This window comes from Balaenoptera borealis (assembly GCF_965194805.1).
Source record: "Balaenoptera borealis genome assembly, chromosome: 3".
NCBI lineage: Eukaryota > Metazoa > Chordata > Mammalia > Artiodactyla > Balaenopteridae > Balaenoptera > Balaenoptera borealis.
The window spans coordinates 170,569,502-170,587,188 of record NC_138866.1 but is presented as its reverse complement, the minus strand read 5'-3'; the positions used below and the strand labels follow the sequence as shown (position 1 = coordinate 170,587,188).

Genomic DNA, 17,687 nt, shown 5'->3' with positions numbered 1-17,687 from the left:
GGTCTGGGGAGACGGCTGGCATTACACAGCTCCTGGGGAGACCTTTCTCACTCTAAAATTCAATGAAATTCAAATACGGAAGTTCCTTATCATAGAGCTGAGGTTATTATTTTAATTCTGCCTTTTCTTTTAAAAAGTCTTTGATTGAGGGATTGAGGGAATAGAGTATAAAGCCCCTTTCTCCTCCATTCAGTACTGTGTACTTATGGGAGAAGGATGTATTTACTTACAGTCCTCTGCCTGCTTGGCTCAACCTTTACATGCAAAGTTTGTACATATAATAGGATTTAGAAAGTGTTTAAGACTATTTACTCAGATTTAAGGGGAGAATGATATTTGTATTCTACCTGTGAAGTAGTTGATATTCCCCTAGAGTCAAGTCACTTAGAATAATACATTTGTTGTCCCAAAGATATGAAATTTAAACGTGGGTCTTGAAAACCACAGGAAAGCAAGTACGTCTCTTGGTTCAGTAGGTGAGGCTGCAGCTTCTCCATGAAAGACAAAACCGTGTCTCCCAGAAGACTTCAGTAAAATGAAACTCATCTGCAGAGAATTTAACTAATAGGGTTACCTTTTCATGATGCGGAATGTCACTTTGCACTATGCCTATTAATGACTTAATTTAATTTAAAATAAAATGTGTTGTCACATGTGCATCTGATTTACCTAGAAACAATGCATGTCAGCATCTTTGCTTATCTTTTTATGTTTCCACCAAAATCGAGTCAGCTTTCTGATATCTGTTAGAGAACCAAGAAACTGGGGTGATTACATTTAAAAGCTTTTAATTTCTACCTCCTTTTTGGTCAAACTTTTTATTAGAACAATCATCAATGGGCCAAATGGAATCATTTTTATTTCAGAACCTTACTGTCCCTTATGCCTTTGGAGATGTGAATAAGCAGCAGAGAGGATTCTTTCTGACTGGCCAACTGAATTTCCACCTCTGAATAACTGAGAGTTCCAAGGGGAAGAGTATTCTGGGGGCAGTAGTCTCTTCTTTCACCCCCAAATTCGATGATCATGGAACAGGAAAAAATTATTTCTCATAATATCCTCCACTGTCACATATGATAGAAAAGGAGTTGGGAGTCAGGCCAGGGTTAAAATGCTTCCTTTGCCACGTGTTGCCTGGATGACCTTGGACAAGTTACAAATGTCTCCAAATCTGTTTTTTTTTTTTTTTCATCTAAAGTTGGGGCAGTGATACCCATCTCACAGGGCTCTTGCAAGTGATAAATGAGATATGATATGTAAAGGGCTCTGTAGAAGAGCCAGTCCATAAAATATTAGTTCTGTTTGGTCCTCCTTCAGTTTTGAAGGGTGATTTAAGAGTTTAGGGTGATACATATAGCTGATTCACTTTGTGGTACAGCAGAAACTAACACGACATTGTAACGCAATTATACTCCAATAAAGATACTAAAAAAAAAAAAGAGTTTAGGGTGATATCATAGTTAATTCAAAACAATGAAACTAGATTAGATTTCTAAAAAGGCCAAATCAATATGAAATTTATATTAAGAAGCATTTAGGTCAGAAGGGCATATTCAGAAGGTTCCTGAACCCAGTTAACTACCTATCTTGTTGATACTGCAGTCAAAAAATGATTAAAAAGAGCCAATCTAAATTTTTTTGTATCTTCAGGGATGTACCCCTGCCAAATTTTTTCTAATGTAATTAGAGGAACTGGAGATATTCTATCCTGTTACTTTCCCCTAAAGATGGGCTTGAAATGAAAACCCCAGTAACATTAATAGTTTTCATGAATCTTATCAGAGACATGAAGTCCAGTACTTCTAAAGTAAGTCAAACAAATTTTAAACTGCCATTTTAAGTTTTATAAATAATGTGGTCTGTATAGACTTGTGATGAAATTAGAGTGGTAAACTTTCCCAAAATGCCATATTGGTAATCAGTTCAATGTGTATTAGAAAGAAGTATCCAGCAGGGGAAACTAGAGACTTAATGTTCTTTTCAAGAATGATATATGTACTTTCTTAACATTAATAAAAACTTTTCTCTTAGAGGAAAACATAGGCAGAACACTCTTTGACATAAATCACAGCAAGATCTTTTTTGACCCACCTCCTAGAATAATGGAAATAAAATAAAAAATAAACAAATGGGACCTAATGAAACTTAAAAGCTTTTGCACAGCAAAGGAAACCATAAACAAGACGAAAAGACAACCCTCAAATGGGAGAAAATATTTGCAAACGAAGCAACTGACGAAGGATTAATCTCCAAAATATACAAGCAGCTCATGCAGCTCAATATCAGAAAAAACAAACAGCCCAATCCAAAAATGGGCAGAAGACCTAAATAGACATTTCTCCAAAGAAGACATACAGATTGCCAACAAACACATGAAAAGATACTCAACATCACTAATCATTAGAGAAATTCAAATCAAAACCACAAAGAGGTATCACCTCACACTGGTCAGAATGGCCATCATCAAAAAATCTACGAACAATAAATGCTGGAGAGGGTGTAGAGAAAAGGGAACCTTCCTGCACTGTTGGTGCGAATGTAAATTGAGACAGCCACTGTGGAGAACAGTATGGAGGTTCCTTAAAGAACTAAAAATAGAACTACCATATGACCCAGCAATCCCACTACTGGGCATATACCCTGAGAAAACCATAATTCAAAAAGAGTCATGTACCACAATGTTCATTGCAGCTCTATTTCCAAAGCCAGGTCATGAAAGCAGCCTAAATGTCCATCGACAGACGAGTGGATAAAGAAGATGTGGCACATATATACAATGGAATATTACCCAGCCATAAAAAGGAACGAAATTGAGTTATTTGTAATGAGGTGGATGGACCTAGAGTCTGTCATACAGAGTGAAGTAAGTCAGAAAGAGAAAAACAAATACCGTATACTAACACACATTTATATGGAATCTAGAAAAATGGTACTGATGAGCCTAGTGGCAGGGCAGGAATAAAGATGCAGATGTAGGGAATGGACTTGAGGACTCGGGGTGAAGGGTAAGCTGGGACGAAGTAAGAGAGTAGCACTGACATATATACACTACCAAATGTAAAATGGATGGCTGGTGGGAAGCTGCTGCATGGCACAGGGAGATCAGCTTGGTGCTTTGTGACCACTTAGAGGGGTGGGATAGGATGGGAGGGAGATGCAAGAGGGAGGGGATATGGGGATATATGTATACTTATAGCTGATTCACTTTGTTGTGCAACAGAAACTAACACAACATTATAAAGCAGTTATACTCCAGTAAATATAAAAAAACAAACCTAATAAGCAGACAGAATTTCTATTCCGTCAGACAGAGAGAAATCTTTAAGGATAAATCAGTTAAATGATACTGGAAAAACATTTGTGACTCTGTGATTCCGTGATGTGACTTAAAATAACAGCGCTTTTAGAATTTAGTATTAAAATAGGTATATTAGTATTTTGTTCATCTCTAAGGCAGAATAGTTAGCAATACCTATCCTGCTTTCTTCACAAGATTGTGGTGGTGATTAAATTAAATCATGTATGAGAAAACTTTTCAACTTTCAACTTTTCAACTTTTTTTTTTCAACTCTAAAATGCTTTTATAAACAATGATAATACTGCTAATAATGATAAACTGTTAGATACAGCTCTATATTTTACTCCACTGTTCAGAAAATTGAAAAACAATTTTGTTTTCTGATGAATATCAGATCCTGCATTTACTTATATTTCAAAGGTTTACATTTTCCTTTAAAAATAATATTTACAATTTAATGATTCAGTTGTTTTTTACATGCAGCATACCCAAACAGAAGTAAGTCTTATTAAGATAGAATTTCCAGTCCATGCGACTACTTGATGACACTTGGAGGGCTTCTCAAATGTAAGAGTTTATGACAAAAGAATTTCTTGAGGCTGACTGAACTGGTGTTTTTGAGATTATGACTGAATACAGTTTACACTACTTACTTCTGTCCTACATACTTACCCTGTCTAGTTTCTTCTCACCAAGAATCATTTTAACCTTCACCAGAGAAGCAAAGGGAATGAATGAGTTCGGGGCCAGTTGGATTTGATTTCTTTTGGTCTGTCTGCTCACCTTGCCCTTAGCCTCGCAGGTGTCTGTCTGTGGCTTCCATCCTGCCTGCCATCCCTCAGCTCTCGCTCTTCGCATCTCCAAGTGCTTGAATTTCACTGTATGGACCATCATGGTGGAGGTTTTGCTTTTCTCTAGTTTATTAACTCACCTATTGAAGAATCTCAAATCACTGTTGTCTAAACATGAAGAGCTTGCTGCAGAGTCACTGGGAATCCTTTGCTCAATGTGTCTGGCTGTACGTGAAGAATAAAGGCAGCCATTTCACTTCCATTTTCAATATCTAATTGAAAGTTCCTCTTATTGGCCAAGTCCAACCAAGAACGATACAAGGAGGGGATTCTGGATAACTAGTTCTAACGATACAAGGAAGGGGATTCTGGATAACTAGTTCTAGCCTTGGGAGGGAGTGTTGATGGAGCCCAGTTGAGTACAGACAATCGAGCACAGCAAGGGAGGGGTGAGGATTTAAGAAATGAATGTGTTTAAAGTGTTTAGAACAGCGCCTGGCACGTGGGACGCTCAGCATGACTGTAGGATACATGCAAAAGATGTGGCCTTATGAAACAGAAGTAGAAAGATTATAAGGGGAGAATAAGCTGAGATTAAAAGACAATGAAATGAGATGAAAATACAAGCTGAGGGAGAAAGTGAACATGGTGAGATAAGGAAGAAATTCAATGACAGATTTTGACAGAATTAAAATCTTTAAAAAAAAGTTTAACTATAGTTGATTTGCAATATTGTGTTAGTTTCAGGTGATAAAATTAAAATCTTTATTGGAGGCCATAAAGAACAGATTTGACACTGCAGAAAAACGTATGAAATGGAGGCTGCATTTGGAGTTTCTAGGTTCAGTAACAGAAATCCATCTTATGTTAGCTCAAGTGAAAAACGAGAATTTATTGGTTTGTGTAACTGGGAAATTCAAGCTACCTTCAGGCATAACGGGCTCCAGAGGCTGCACAGTGTCACGAGGACTCTCCTTCTCTTCCCATCTCTTGGCTCGGCTTGCTTCTGTATGACTTCACTTGCAGACAAACTCTGTCTAGGTGGTCTCAAGGCTGGTGTTTCCAAAATTAAATCATCCTCACAGCAACTGATCCCAGAGGAAAGGACAGCAGTTCTTTTTCCCCCAGCCTCAGATCCATCAATGACTCTGGCCTTGCTTGGTTATGTGTCTGCCCTCGATTTAATCATGGTTTCCCAAGGGTTGGGCTATCTGATTGGACAACCTGTCACATGGCCACTCCTGTCACTAGGCAGGAAGGCTGCTTTTGATGGCCCCGCGAGATCACGTGGAGTGAGGGAAGGGCAGTTTCCAAATAAATAATGCTGCTAGGCAGATTTTTAAAAAATTAACACATGTCCACTACAAAGGAATAATTTAGGAAAATGATCCAGATATGTGGAAAAGGGCAAGGAAGTAAATTCAGTGGGGAAAAAAAAGGCGGGAGGAAGAGATCAAGCATGTACAGTAATAATTCTAGGTGCTTCGGTGGAAGAAACCATAACTAGTCTTTGCGAAAATATTATATACTGCTAAAAAGATAAAGCAGTTTATCTTGAGTGCAAAATAAATGTATAAAAGTGATAATAATATGATAATGATTGTATTTTCCTGTATAGGACCTATGGAAGATAAGGATGAAACTTCACTGAAAGCTAAAATAAAAGATTTAAAGAAATGGAGAAATATACCTTCTCCTGTGAACAGACTGAAATCATGTTGAGATATCATTTTTCCCTACATTGTTTGGTAGGTTTAGTGCAATGCCCATTAAAATTCCATTTGTTTCCTATGTGGAACTTACTAGGATTATTCTAATGTTCATTAGTGAGAATAACTAGTTTAAAATTAAGAAAAAATTTGAAATAGAAGAGTCATAAAGGGAACTTGGTTTAATGGATATAAATCGTTATAGTCATACATTTAAGAAATGTGTGAGTGAGACAGTGAATGTTAAGTCCTTAATATGGTAGCTGGTACATAATAAATGGCCTAAAATGACAATTATTATTACTGTTATTATTATTATTTCTCCTCTTCTTCCTCCTCCTCTTTCTTCCCTCCCCCTTTCACTTCTCCTCCCTCCGCCTTCTTTTTCATTCTCTTACTCTGAGGACAGGATAGGGAACAAAACATTAAATAAAACGAGGCAAAATCAGTCATTGACCCTCAGGCCTGCACCTGTCCTGGGTTGATTTTCAGGAATTTTCAGAGATTTTCAGGAATCTCTGTCTTTCTTCTTATTCAAAACAGTTTTTTATAGAACGCCATCTCATCTTGAGAAGAGTGCCTGGAGAATGGGGTCCCATCTGTCGTCGTCCCAACACAGTGAGCATTTAGGGTTTGGATTATTCAGAAAAAAAAGAGTGTATGTGTGCGTGTGTGTATATATATATATATATTTTTTTTTTTTCTTTGCCCTTCCTCTCACAAACCTCTCTTCCACTGTAACGTTTTTATTCTCCCTCAGTTGTGACGGCCTGAGGAAGGGAGCAAACACATGTTGCAGACATTTGAGAAATGTCAGATGAGCTTCCCTTGGCCCTAAGTAACAGGTTAGGTGGAGGAAGATGAGTAATCTGCTCGGGTAACCTTGTTTCCAATGTTCAGACGTCCTTGCAGGTAGCGAAAATCAGGAGCTTGCCGCTCTCAGTGTCCCTCAGCGTAAGCCCCCGTTCCTGTGGGATAACCTCAAACCTTGATATTCTGGGAGCTCGGTAGAGACCAGGCTCCTGGGTTTTTCTCCTGTGTGGCTCTGTGGTGTCCGCTTGTTTGAATGTGCAGCTCATGTCAATCTTAATATTTGTTTTGAGTCACGTAGGCTGGCCTCTAATTTGCAATTTACATGGACGGTGGGGCCCTATTCATTGCCCCGCTCCCGCCGTCTTTGTGCTGTTCGCCTCTCTTCACACAGCCATTAGGCTGAACAGCATATAATTAGGTAACCCATGTAAAGCATAGATTTCTGAAAGGTTGCAGCTCTTTTCAGAAAGTAAGGGTTTACATTTTTACCCTCATTCTTTTCTAAACAAAAAGACATTCCCCCCTACGGCTTTCATCTGAATGTAGTAACTTAGAAACAGTTAGTCTTGTAGGTGGGTAGTAATTTTGGATTGTTTTCACCTGAGAGTCCGCTTTTGTTGACACAGTTTGTGTTTAACTCGGTGCAGGCTGAGGTTGATTGGCCATCATTTGTAGACGAGTGTGTTGCTTTTTGAAACCAATCAAAATTGGCTTATTTTAAATCCCTGAAGATTTTAAACTCACCCAACAAAATAACTCAGTTTTCAGATTATTTTTGTTTCTTTTGCTACCGGTGTGCACAAAACCTACTTAAAATGGCTTAACGTAAAGACTATGAAAATACAAGTAGTGAAGGAAAAGATGTTCTTGCCAAAATTATGCTAATTATATTTAAGCTGTGTTCACTTGTCAGACAGGTTCATAATTATAAACATAGTTTAAAAAGTAGTTGGTGGTGAAGCCAATGCAAGCTCTTTTTTTTTTTTTTTTTAAATTAATTAATTTATTTGGCTGCATCAGGTCTTAGTTGTGGCACGCGGGATCCAGGTTCCCTAACCAGGGATTGAACCTGGGCCCTCTGCACTGGGAGCGTGGAGCCTTAGCCACTGGACCACCAGGGAAGTCCCAGTGCAAGTTCTTAAATAGAAGTGCATATACATGCTTCATGGAAATAAAATCATATAATGCATTAAGGATCCTATGAAAGTTTTAATGCATTGTCATTTCGTACACTTGATATTATTTTTGAAAGAAATAAAAATGTACAAATTTTTTTTAACGCTGCAAGGTTGAAAGGAAAATAACAAGATACACTGATATTATCCAGAGCACTGATTCATAGTGGTCAACTGGGGAATTCATTAAAATGCGGATTCTTGGGCCCCATTTACCAAAATTCTGTTACAGAGGATTGAGGATGGATCTCAGGAATCTAAAAATTTTAATAAGTACCCCAGATGATGCTATTGCAGAAAGCTTGCAGGCAACATTAGAAATACTTGTTTTGTACAAATGCAATTAATTGTGCATTTTGTATAGATGTTCAGTTGTACATTTCTGTGTTCTACCTTTTCCATCTTGAAAAAGTGAAGATGGGTTTTAAAAGTGACTGTTACTACACCCTTTGCATTATAAATTTAATAGTATCTAATGTAATGGACAAGTTGACTAGCCACCCACTGGTGAATTTGCCATATAGAACTCCATCTGGCAAATAGATAAATATTTCTTCAGCTCATGACCAATCTCAGGAAATAGAGAAGCAGACAGACTGAGATGTTTGCCCATCGGGGATTATATGAGTTGGCTTCTGGTCTCTCCTCTCATTTGTCAGTCAAGTTAATGTAAATGACCACTGTCATCTAAAGTACGTTTGGCAAAATTTATATATATTTTTCTCTTTAAATCTCTATTTTCCACACTTTGATTTGATTGCATCTAATGTGTATTCAGAGGATGAATATTCCTTAATGTGAATCCTTTTATTGTTGGAGGATCAAGTCATTGCAATGATATTTACTAGAATAAAACTATCAGTACCCATCGCTAGGCCTCCCAGATAAGGGGCATTTGAAGAGTCCAATCAGAAAAGGAAGAGAAAGGTGTGGTTGGGAGGGTGAAAGCTGGAGAGTTCCAGAGTTTCACATACCCTCACCCCAGGAAATGATTTTCCATATTCGTGTGCTGGAGCTTATCCTGTATCCCCTGGGGGTCAAGACTGTGTGGTAGACAAGTTAACGCCCTTGGTGAGGATATTCTGTATGTGAATATGCACATATACACTTACACAGAATGACATGCTTATAAGGATGGTATATGTAAAATCTTATAAGATTGGTTCTGTGCCAAGGTCTTGGGATTATATTTTTTATGTTGTATAAATTCAGTTCATATGCAATAATGTTAGTGAGGCATTGGCATAGTAAAAAGAGAATATAGTTATCCAAATAAATGTTGCACATAAAAATTAAAAAAAAAAACTTAGGGTCAGTGGCTTTCTTAGAAGATTATGGCAAGGAAAAATTATGTTATGGACATTAAGGCTAGCAGCTATATGAAACTACTCATTTCTGTTTTCTTTTTTCAATCAAAACTGTCTCTTTGATCAGATTTTTTATAGAAAAGATGTGCAGGACACCCACATGTATAATGCGGAGCTTGACAGACCAGACATCAAGATGGCGACACAGATCTCCAAGATCATAAGCAATGTAATCTCTCTTTCTTATCTTGAGCAGAATTGATTTCTCATTTTTGCAGGAGACAAAGTGGCTTTGGTTGTTGGATGGTTAATTTAGTTAGTGAAATTAATCCATCTGAATTAATGACATCTCAATTTTTTCATCTGAATTATCCATTTCACTATGTAAATTATTTGGATATGTGCAGAAACTGAGCAGACTTGACTTGACCATGGCTCTGTTGTCATGCTTTTAAAAAAATAAATACTATTCAGGCATAAGATAACATTCAAATGTCTGAGCCTGAGAATCAAGTTTGTCATTTGTCTGGTCCCATATTATCTCTCACCTTGTCCCAAAGAACTTCACTTGGCCTCCTTTCCATCTTGTTGCTGTTAATTGTGTAGGTTCTCTTTGGTCAGCATTTACCCATGCACACTTCCTATACATCATGGCTGTTTTTATCTTCCCTAAGACATCCTTCTTGGTTAATACCATTTTACGTAAACATACCTTACATCCTAATTAAAAATGATTACTTAACTTGAACCAAATATTTGAGTAACATAGGCTATACTCACCTTTAAAAATCAATAATTATTTACTAAATTCAACTGCATGATAACCAGACAGGGTTAGATCAGTTCCTAAGACTAAACAAAGCCGGAAGACATCTGTATGCAGAATGCAGGGTCTCAATTATCTAGAAATTTCTCCTGGATAACATAAACACGATGATGATGGTGACTGGATTCATGGACTCAAACTTAGTAATTATTTTACTACAAAAAAGTTGTATTTATAAAATCAGTTTCTTCTTAGCAGTCAGCATTTTAGTATTTGGTGAGTTGTAAGGAATATTTTTTATGGACTGAGGGTCAATTTTATTTTGGCTATTATCAATGTAATTTTTCATTGGAAAGTAGAAATATTCAACATTCTCTTATTTATTCATTTTAGGCTGAATACAAGAAAGGGCAAGGAGTAATGAATAAAGAGCCCGCTGTAATTGGAAGACCAGATTTTGAACATGCTGTGGAAGCTTCTAAACTTTCTAGTCAAGTAAGAATCTAGTGATGATTCCACAATGATTTTATTCAGAGATTTTGTTTCTAGCAGCACTGGAAGATATTTTACTTTAGGTAATGTCTTTAATTGCAAGAATACGTAAAGATAATGTTTCTGTAACCATGTCAGATAGGATTACAATAATTGTAAATTTCAGTAAGGGATAAAATAAGTCCAATTTTAAGCATAAAACTAAGTTTTCTTTTCTCTTGGCTCAAATTCTAACCTTTTTCAATGAGTTCAGCCATGTTGTCACATTTCCTAGGATTTCTAGAATTTAGCAATAGTCATATCAATTAGATTAGAAGAATAATTAAATTTCTATCTATACACGCATACACAGAACTTTTAACTTAGTAAGAAAAATAGCTATTTTCTCAATTTTCAAATGCTTTAACCACAAAGTAAAAAAGAGGTAATGTAAATGAAGAGAACATTGAAATCATAAAAAGGATCTGAAAAAGTGTAAAGACATGCCATATTTTTGGCTGAACGTCTCAATAGATAAAAATTTCAATTTTCCCCAAATTAATATATAAATGTCATGCAATTTCAATTAGAATCCAACAGTTTTTTTGAAGTATGGGTAAATGATCTTAGAGTTTGAATGGAAAGGAAATGCCTGAGAATAGCCTTTAAAAGTATGAAAGCGAAGACCAGTGAAGGAGAACTTAAGTTGTGAGTTACCATAACATAGTATAAAACCACTGAAATTACATCAATATGGGATTGATATAGTAAGAGATAAAATAATCAGTAGGATAGACTAGGGAATCCTGGAATAGGTTCCAATGTGTATAAGAATTTAATATATGATAAAAGTGTTGGTTCAAGTCAGTGGGAAAAAGTTGTATTAGTTAATAAACGGTGCTGACATAACTGGCCATCCATCTGGGTAAAAATAAAATTGGACCTGAATCTTAAACCATCTACAAAATGAATTCCAGATGGATTAAAGATATGAATGTAAACCAAAAAATTTTTTTAAACCTTAAAAGAAAATCCAAGAAACTATATATACCACATAGGGATAACAGAGTTCTTCTAAAAACTGGAGAACCAGAAGCTATAAAATAATAGTTAGACATGCTTGACTATATAAAAATTAACAACTCTTGTAATGGGAAAAGGTAACATTTGCAAAGTCAATGATAACAAACAGTAATTTTTATGCATGTATAGTGTTTTCAACTTTGAAAATGTCCATTCCTCAAGTTGCAAAAGTCTTAATTTGATTATACTTCAAAATGGAGAGATGTAAAAGAGGAAAACTGTAAAATCTAACTGAAGAACATAAAATACTATCTGAAAAAATGAGAAGACCTACTATGTTCTTAGCTTTGGAGGGCCTGAGAAGGGCTGTGACTCCAAGCTCTTCTCAGCCCAAATAACACTCATTGAGGAGCAGGGGATATTGGCACAGACCTGGCAACTCTTCCGGTATCGCTTTAGATTTTCTGACTTCTTACATTTTCAGCCTTTTTTGGGGGCAAAGAGTTCCTCTCGGTTGTGTAGGAGAAGCGGCAGATTCTAGAAAAGCAGTACAATTTGGTTGAGTAATCAGAAAATGGGCTGTGGACCTGGACCCTGAGTTCCTGGTCCTGCCGCTGGCTTACTGAGTGACTTTGGACAGATGGCTTAATTTCTCCATCTGCAGTTTCCTGGCCCGTAAAATGGCATGGCAGCAATACTGCTTCTTAGGGTTGTTGTGAGGATTAAATGAATTACCGCGAGCAGCTTAAAATACTGCCTGGCCCATAGAAACACTGCATCATTTCCCAGGAATAATTTTACTGTAGCTATTTAGAATAGTTTTCTACTCTGCATTTTTTACATGAACTCATGCACAAAATGAAGCAGAAATAGTTGACTGGCCCTTAGATTCTGGTCTTAAATTCATTCCTTCACAATCTTATTTGAGAGTCCTTAGAAGAAAGTTTTAGTATTTGAGTTTTTATTTTCACATTTCAAATGCAGTCACCAAAAATCCTACCATTTGATCCTACCTGGGTTCTTAGGCAGACTTTAAAAAAAAAAAAATCTCAAATCATTTAATAACTGAATTATCAGATGCCTAAGCAGATTGTAATTTGCAAGTTACATTATATCTGTCATCTTTGTTTTTTCATGACATTTTTGCTGATCTCACAGTGTACAAACTCATTAGAAAAGGGAAAAACTGGGCAGATGAATATATAGGACTTCCGGAATGAACTTGGTATATTCATTTGTATTTTCAGGTGCGTTGACTAGAAATAAAGGCAGAAAGTGTAGTTTCTTATTTTTATTGACAACTTTGGAGATCATGTATTCTCTTGCTCCTAAGCTAATGAGATTGTGAATATAGGAGCCCACGAAGGCAAGTAGATACGTAGAAGGGAAATAAGTTAGGAATGCAGTAAGCTGGGAAGCTAGGGGCAGGATGCAAGATGCAGAACAGAAAGAGTAAGAGAGCACCCGGATTGTGAGAGGGAAGGTGATGACGGGGCAGTGCCCATGGTGTGGAGAGATAAGACACCCCTGATGAAAAGACAGAAAGAGAAAGCAAGAGGGCACACTTCTCCCATTTTACCTGGAAATTGAGCTCTGTGGGATTGAACCCGGAAAAAGTAATGGAAACAAAACTCTTCCTATGTTAACTTGTACAATAGCTTTGCTCCCATAGTTGTAAAGTCTAGGAGGCACATAAAATTATGATCAAGTAATTAAAAGAAAATCAGTGAAAAATGAAAGTGAAATCTCATGTGCTAAGATAAAGAGATGGGTGTATTTATAAGTATCTCAAATATTAGGGCAGTAATTATTGAAGTCATCATCTTAAAAAAATTCTTCTAAGAGTGGTTATTTTGTTTTCATATTCATAGATCATCTTAATTTATGAATTGGAATTTGTCTATGTGATGAATGGAATTCCTTTAGTTTTATAATGTCAAAGAAAATTTTGTATTTATAGTGATTAGTGTTTCTTCTAAAATTGCATTTAATGTATTGGTAAGAGAGGGTTTTAAACCTAAACATTACTAATTAGATTGATGTTAAAATTTAATAATAGGTATTGTCCTTAAATTGTAAAGGGGTATTAATTGGTTTGGAGAATCTCCCATTCTCCCTTCTGGGCAAGCACTCTCCCTTCCAACCTCCTTCCACCCAACTTTTGGCTTACATGTCACGTCTTTGACTTGCTGATTTAAATTATATTGCTCTGTTCCCCTTTATTCTGTTTTTCTTTATAGTTCTTAACACAATGTATATTAGTCATATAAATGTATATGTGTGTGTTTTAAACATCTATTCACTACCACTCAGCAGGCTCTGTGGGGACAGGGTTTAATGGCATTAATGGCACAGATTAGGCTTTCAAGAAATACATAGAGACTGATTAAACAAATTTCTCTAGATCATTCACATTTGGTTCAAAGTCAGTAAGGTATTATTTTATTATGAAAATAAGGGCAGAGTATATTTTGGGTAAAATTCAGACTTAAATGCATGGATTTTATGATGAATTCTACATAAAAATCTGTTTTTACTCTCTTCCTCAACAGCTTTTAGTTCAGTTTCATCCAAAATTGGAGGGAATTGATGCCCATGGATATGTGGCTTTGTGTTGTTGTTTACTTTTCATTTTCACTGATAATTAAGTGCCCTTATCCAATTTTCCACTTCTTTCCTAGCATATGTTTCTATGACTATGATGAAAAGCTTTCGTTCAGGGTCTGCTTTTTTTCTGCTTTTCTGGCACTTTGTGAAACTGAGCCATACGTGATGTCACGAAGCCCAGCACTCCTCGTGCTGAAAGCTTTGAACTACTGAGATTGGAAGTCAGGCTTTGACTATTGAAACACAGCCCTGTTCAGATGCAGTTATGAGGAACTAGGTTAAGTTCTATCATTGCGGTTGAGCAGTTCTAGTGTTTTTTTGTAGTGTGTACCTCTGAAAGTTCTGCTAAGTCTGTTAAAATTCTTTATAAAACTTTTAGGAGTTTCATCCCATATACCTAACCTATATTTTTTAAAAAGTTGGTAGTCATGAACTTTTAGATATGATATTCATAATGTGAATAAAATCAGTCATAGGTATAACTTTTCATTTGTTTCCAGTGATTGATTTATGTAGAAGGGGTAACATTGTGCCTTAAAACCATAGCAAATTCACCCAACACCTATTTCCTCTTGTCTCAAATGGTCTTAAAACTGGAAGGAAGATACTTTGTTCCATGGTTGAGTCACCCATTATAATGAAAGGAAAGCATTACCCTGATCCCTTAGCAGAAGTGAGTGTGCGTGAGCAGGTGGGCACTCAGATGTGTGAACCGTGGGTTGAAAGTAGGATAGAATGTTCAGTGTGTATGTGAAGTTAGTGAGTGAACCAGTGAGTGAACCAAACTATTTGGCTATTTTCTTAGTTCATTTATGTGCAAACCTTACAGCAAGATAAGAAACAGTTGGTATCAGTGTCTGGTAAATATATTTTTTACGTAATTCAGTTATTTTACTTTCTGGTTAATTAATGAGGGAAACTCTTGCATTTTTGTTCTTTAGGTATCTTTTAAATCAGATCACACAGAGTTCTGAAGGTTAAAATAAGATAAATTTTACAGCACTTTGCTTATTATTAAACTCATTAGAAGTACATGAATGACAGATATACTTTAAATAATTAATCTCATGCTACAGAAATAACCTGGAAAGGTTAGACAGCATTTTAAAATTCAAATTTTAGGGTGTGTAGCCCAATGCATAGCAGTGGTAGAAATCTTTAAGAAGAAAGTTCTCATAAAAATCTATTACAAGACTATTGCAAAATTTGGAGACACCATGAAAGTTACCTGGTCCTGCTTTTCAATGAAAGAATCCCTTCTCAATGTAATCCATCCACTTATTCATTCAAACAATACAGTTTCTGAACCAGATATTACATGCCAGACACTATGCTTGGGGTTAGATTTTCAAGGGTGAACAGAACAGATATAGCCCATGCCTTCACCAAACTTAGAGTCTAATGGGGAAGACCAGCACCAGAGACAGTTTTGCAGATAATTGCAGCAATGTGTGATGAGTGACCAGGTAAATTTGGGGTGCTTCAAAAATATATCAGCAGTAAATATTATAGTTTAGAAGGTCAGAGAGGGCTTTCAGAAAGAAGTTACATTTGGGCAGATGCAAGATGTGTAGAAATTATTCAGGTGAACATTGGGAGGAGGTAGGGAGCAGTGATTTGAGCGGGAGGGCAGAAGGGGAAAACAGAACAGGAAAGCTGTTCCGCTGGTGGGCAGCTCAGCTGATAGAACATTTTCCTTATAATCAGCAGAAATCTCATTGGCTACAACTTCTACCTATCAATACTAGCTTTACCTTTTGTAGTAGAACAAATGCTATTTTTCTGTTTTTGCAAATGTTTGAAGACAGTTACCGCCCGATTCCCAAATCTCTTCAGTATAGAACTCTTCAGCATAGTAAGTGATGTAGAGTATGCGTTAGATAAATAATTCTTGAATGAATGAATGAATGAATAAAAGTCTGGCAGGAACTATAAAGTATGATACAGATGCAAAATGTTATTTTTATATCTATTGTTTTTCATTTCCTTTTGCATTTTTTTCTTCCTAATAGGATGTTGTTCAAACCAATTTATCAATGACTGTGGGGGGTGTGTGTTGGGGGAACAGACTTGGGAAATTAGAGAAGTATTATATATAGTTCCAACACCTACCTCAGGGTATGACTCATTCTGAGTCCTAATAGAGAGTTGATTGCTTATCATTTTCTCTTTAATTTATATGTTTCTTTAATAAACATATATTAAGTGCCAAATCCATTCAAAGCACTGTGTCAGGCACTAGGGATACAAAAATGAATAAAAATCTAATTCTTGTTCACTGTCTAGTGGGAGAGCAGACATGCACAGATAATTCAAATATGTCCAAAACTTAGAAAATAGTCTAATCTTATATTTCCAGGGAAAACTCACCTTTAATAATAGGTTAGTATTACTAAAAGTGTGTCTTGTAAAACATCAGGTGAAAAAATGCAGGGTTCTGTTTGTATTGAAGTATTTAAATCTAATCAATTAATCCAGCTGAGTAGTGCTGGCTTGCATCAAGTTTTCTTTCAATTATTCATATTCTTCAACCTCAGACATCGTGAGTGTCTTAGTTATGCATTAGCTAAATGGCAAAAATAGGTCATATCATCCTTGAGCACAGAGAGCCCATCAGACTGCCTTTGTACCCCTGTAGTTCTCAGCACAGTTACACTAGGAGCAGACACAACACGGAGCGGGGTGTTACTTGGAAATTAATCTGACACAGAGGGGACAGCATATGGAAGGCCAGAGAGGGGCACATGCAGCATGTTCAAGGAACTTCAGAACACGAGGATGGCCAGAGGACAGAAATTAAAGGGGAGAATGGAGAGCTGGGAATGCCAGGTCCCACTGAACCTTGTAGCCATGTCTGGGATCCTGGTCTTCATGCTAAGGCCAATAAGAAGTGAGTTTAAGCATGTATGTGACTTGATCAGATTTGCTTTTGGAAGAGATTACTGACTCCAAGCCTGATGGAGTGTGTCTGGGTCATATCAGCATTCCCAACCTCAGATAGGAACTCATCCTGACTCATAGTGGGAACCCAGTGCAGGCTCAATGTTTAATGAATAGAGGAAGGAAGGCATCATTACAATGTAGATTGATTATTGTTTTTCAGAAATTATTCATTTACTCGGAAAGAGTAAATGCTGCCAGGTTATATAACAGATGAGAACGTGTCAGGTTAATTTCCAAGTAACACTTCCTTCCATGTTGCCTCTAGGCTTAGTGTGATTGTGCTGGGAACCCCAGGGCTGGGTACAAAGACAGTATGATGGGCTCTCTGTGCTCAAGTTCTGCCTTTTAGCTAATACATAACGAAGATACTCATGGTGCCTGAGGTTGGGAACTGTGAATAACTGACAGGAAATGATGCAAGCCCATGTTACATAGAATCAGTTGATTAGATGGAAACAGCTACCAGCTGAGAGGGTTTACGGCACTGTGGCATCAGGCAGCGTGTTTTCCTCAGTAGGTGGAAAGCGTTGGTGAATCTGGCTGAATCGGGAGTGCCATTCTAGGGGAAGTCAGTTCAGAGAATCTACTATCATCATTAAGTGAATACCTTTCAGGCACTAAAACCTAGAAGAGACAAAAACACAGATAAGAAAACTGTGAAAAAGGCCACAGCAGAGGAGTGCTGGGGAGCGGCATTGTGCGTTTAGGGGAGGACCAGGTAGGGAGAGTCTTGGCTTTGGTGCCAGCTACTGTGGAAGGTAGTAAAGGAGGTCTAAATTTATTC

The 17,687-nt window shown here is 36.9% G+C and overlaps 1 protein-coding gene across 12 annotated transcripts in view; it reads left to right on the top strand.

The window, feature by feature from the left end:
* Positions 1-17,687, top strand: part of NEBL (nebulette) — a 111,564-nt gene that overhangs the window by 24,015 nt on the left and 69,862 nt on the right. For 9 of the 12 annotated variants that reach the window (XM_082385318.1, XM_082385323.1, XM_082385324.1 and 6 more), the window contains 3 exons: positions 6,342-6,416; positions 9,221-9,322; positions 10,253-10,354. In XM_082385318.1, the coding sequence (XP_082241444.1) occupies positions 6,342-6,416; positions 9,221-9,322; positions 10,253-10,354 (279 nt within the window). The remainder of the gene's footprint in view (positions 1-6,341; positions 6,417-9,220; positions 9,323-10,252; positions 10,355-17,687) is intronic. The other 3 variants (XM_082385320.1, XM_082385326.1, XM_082385321.1) reach the window with 1 other exon arrangement.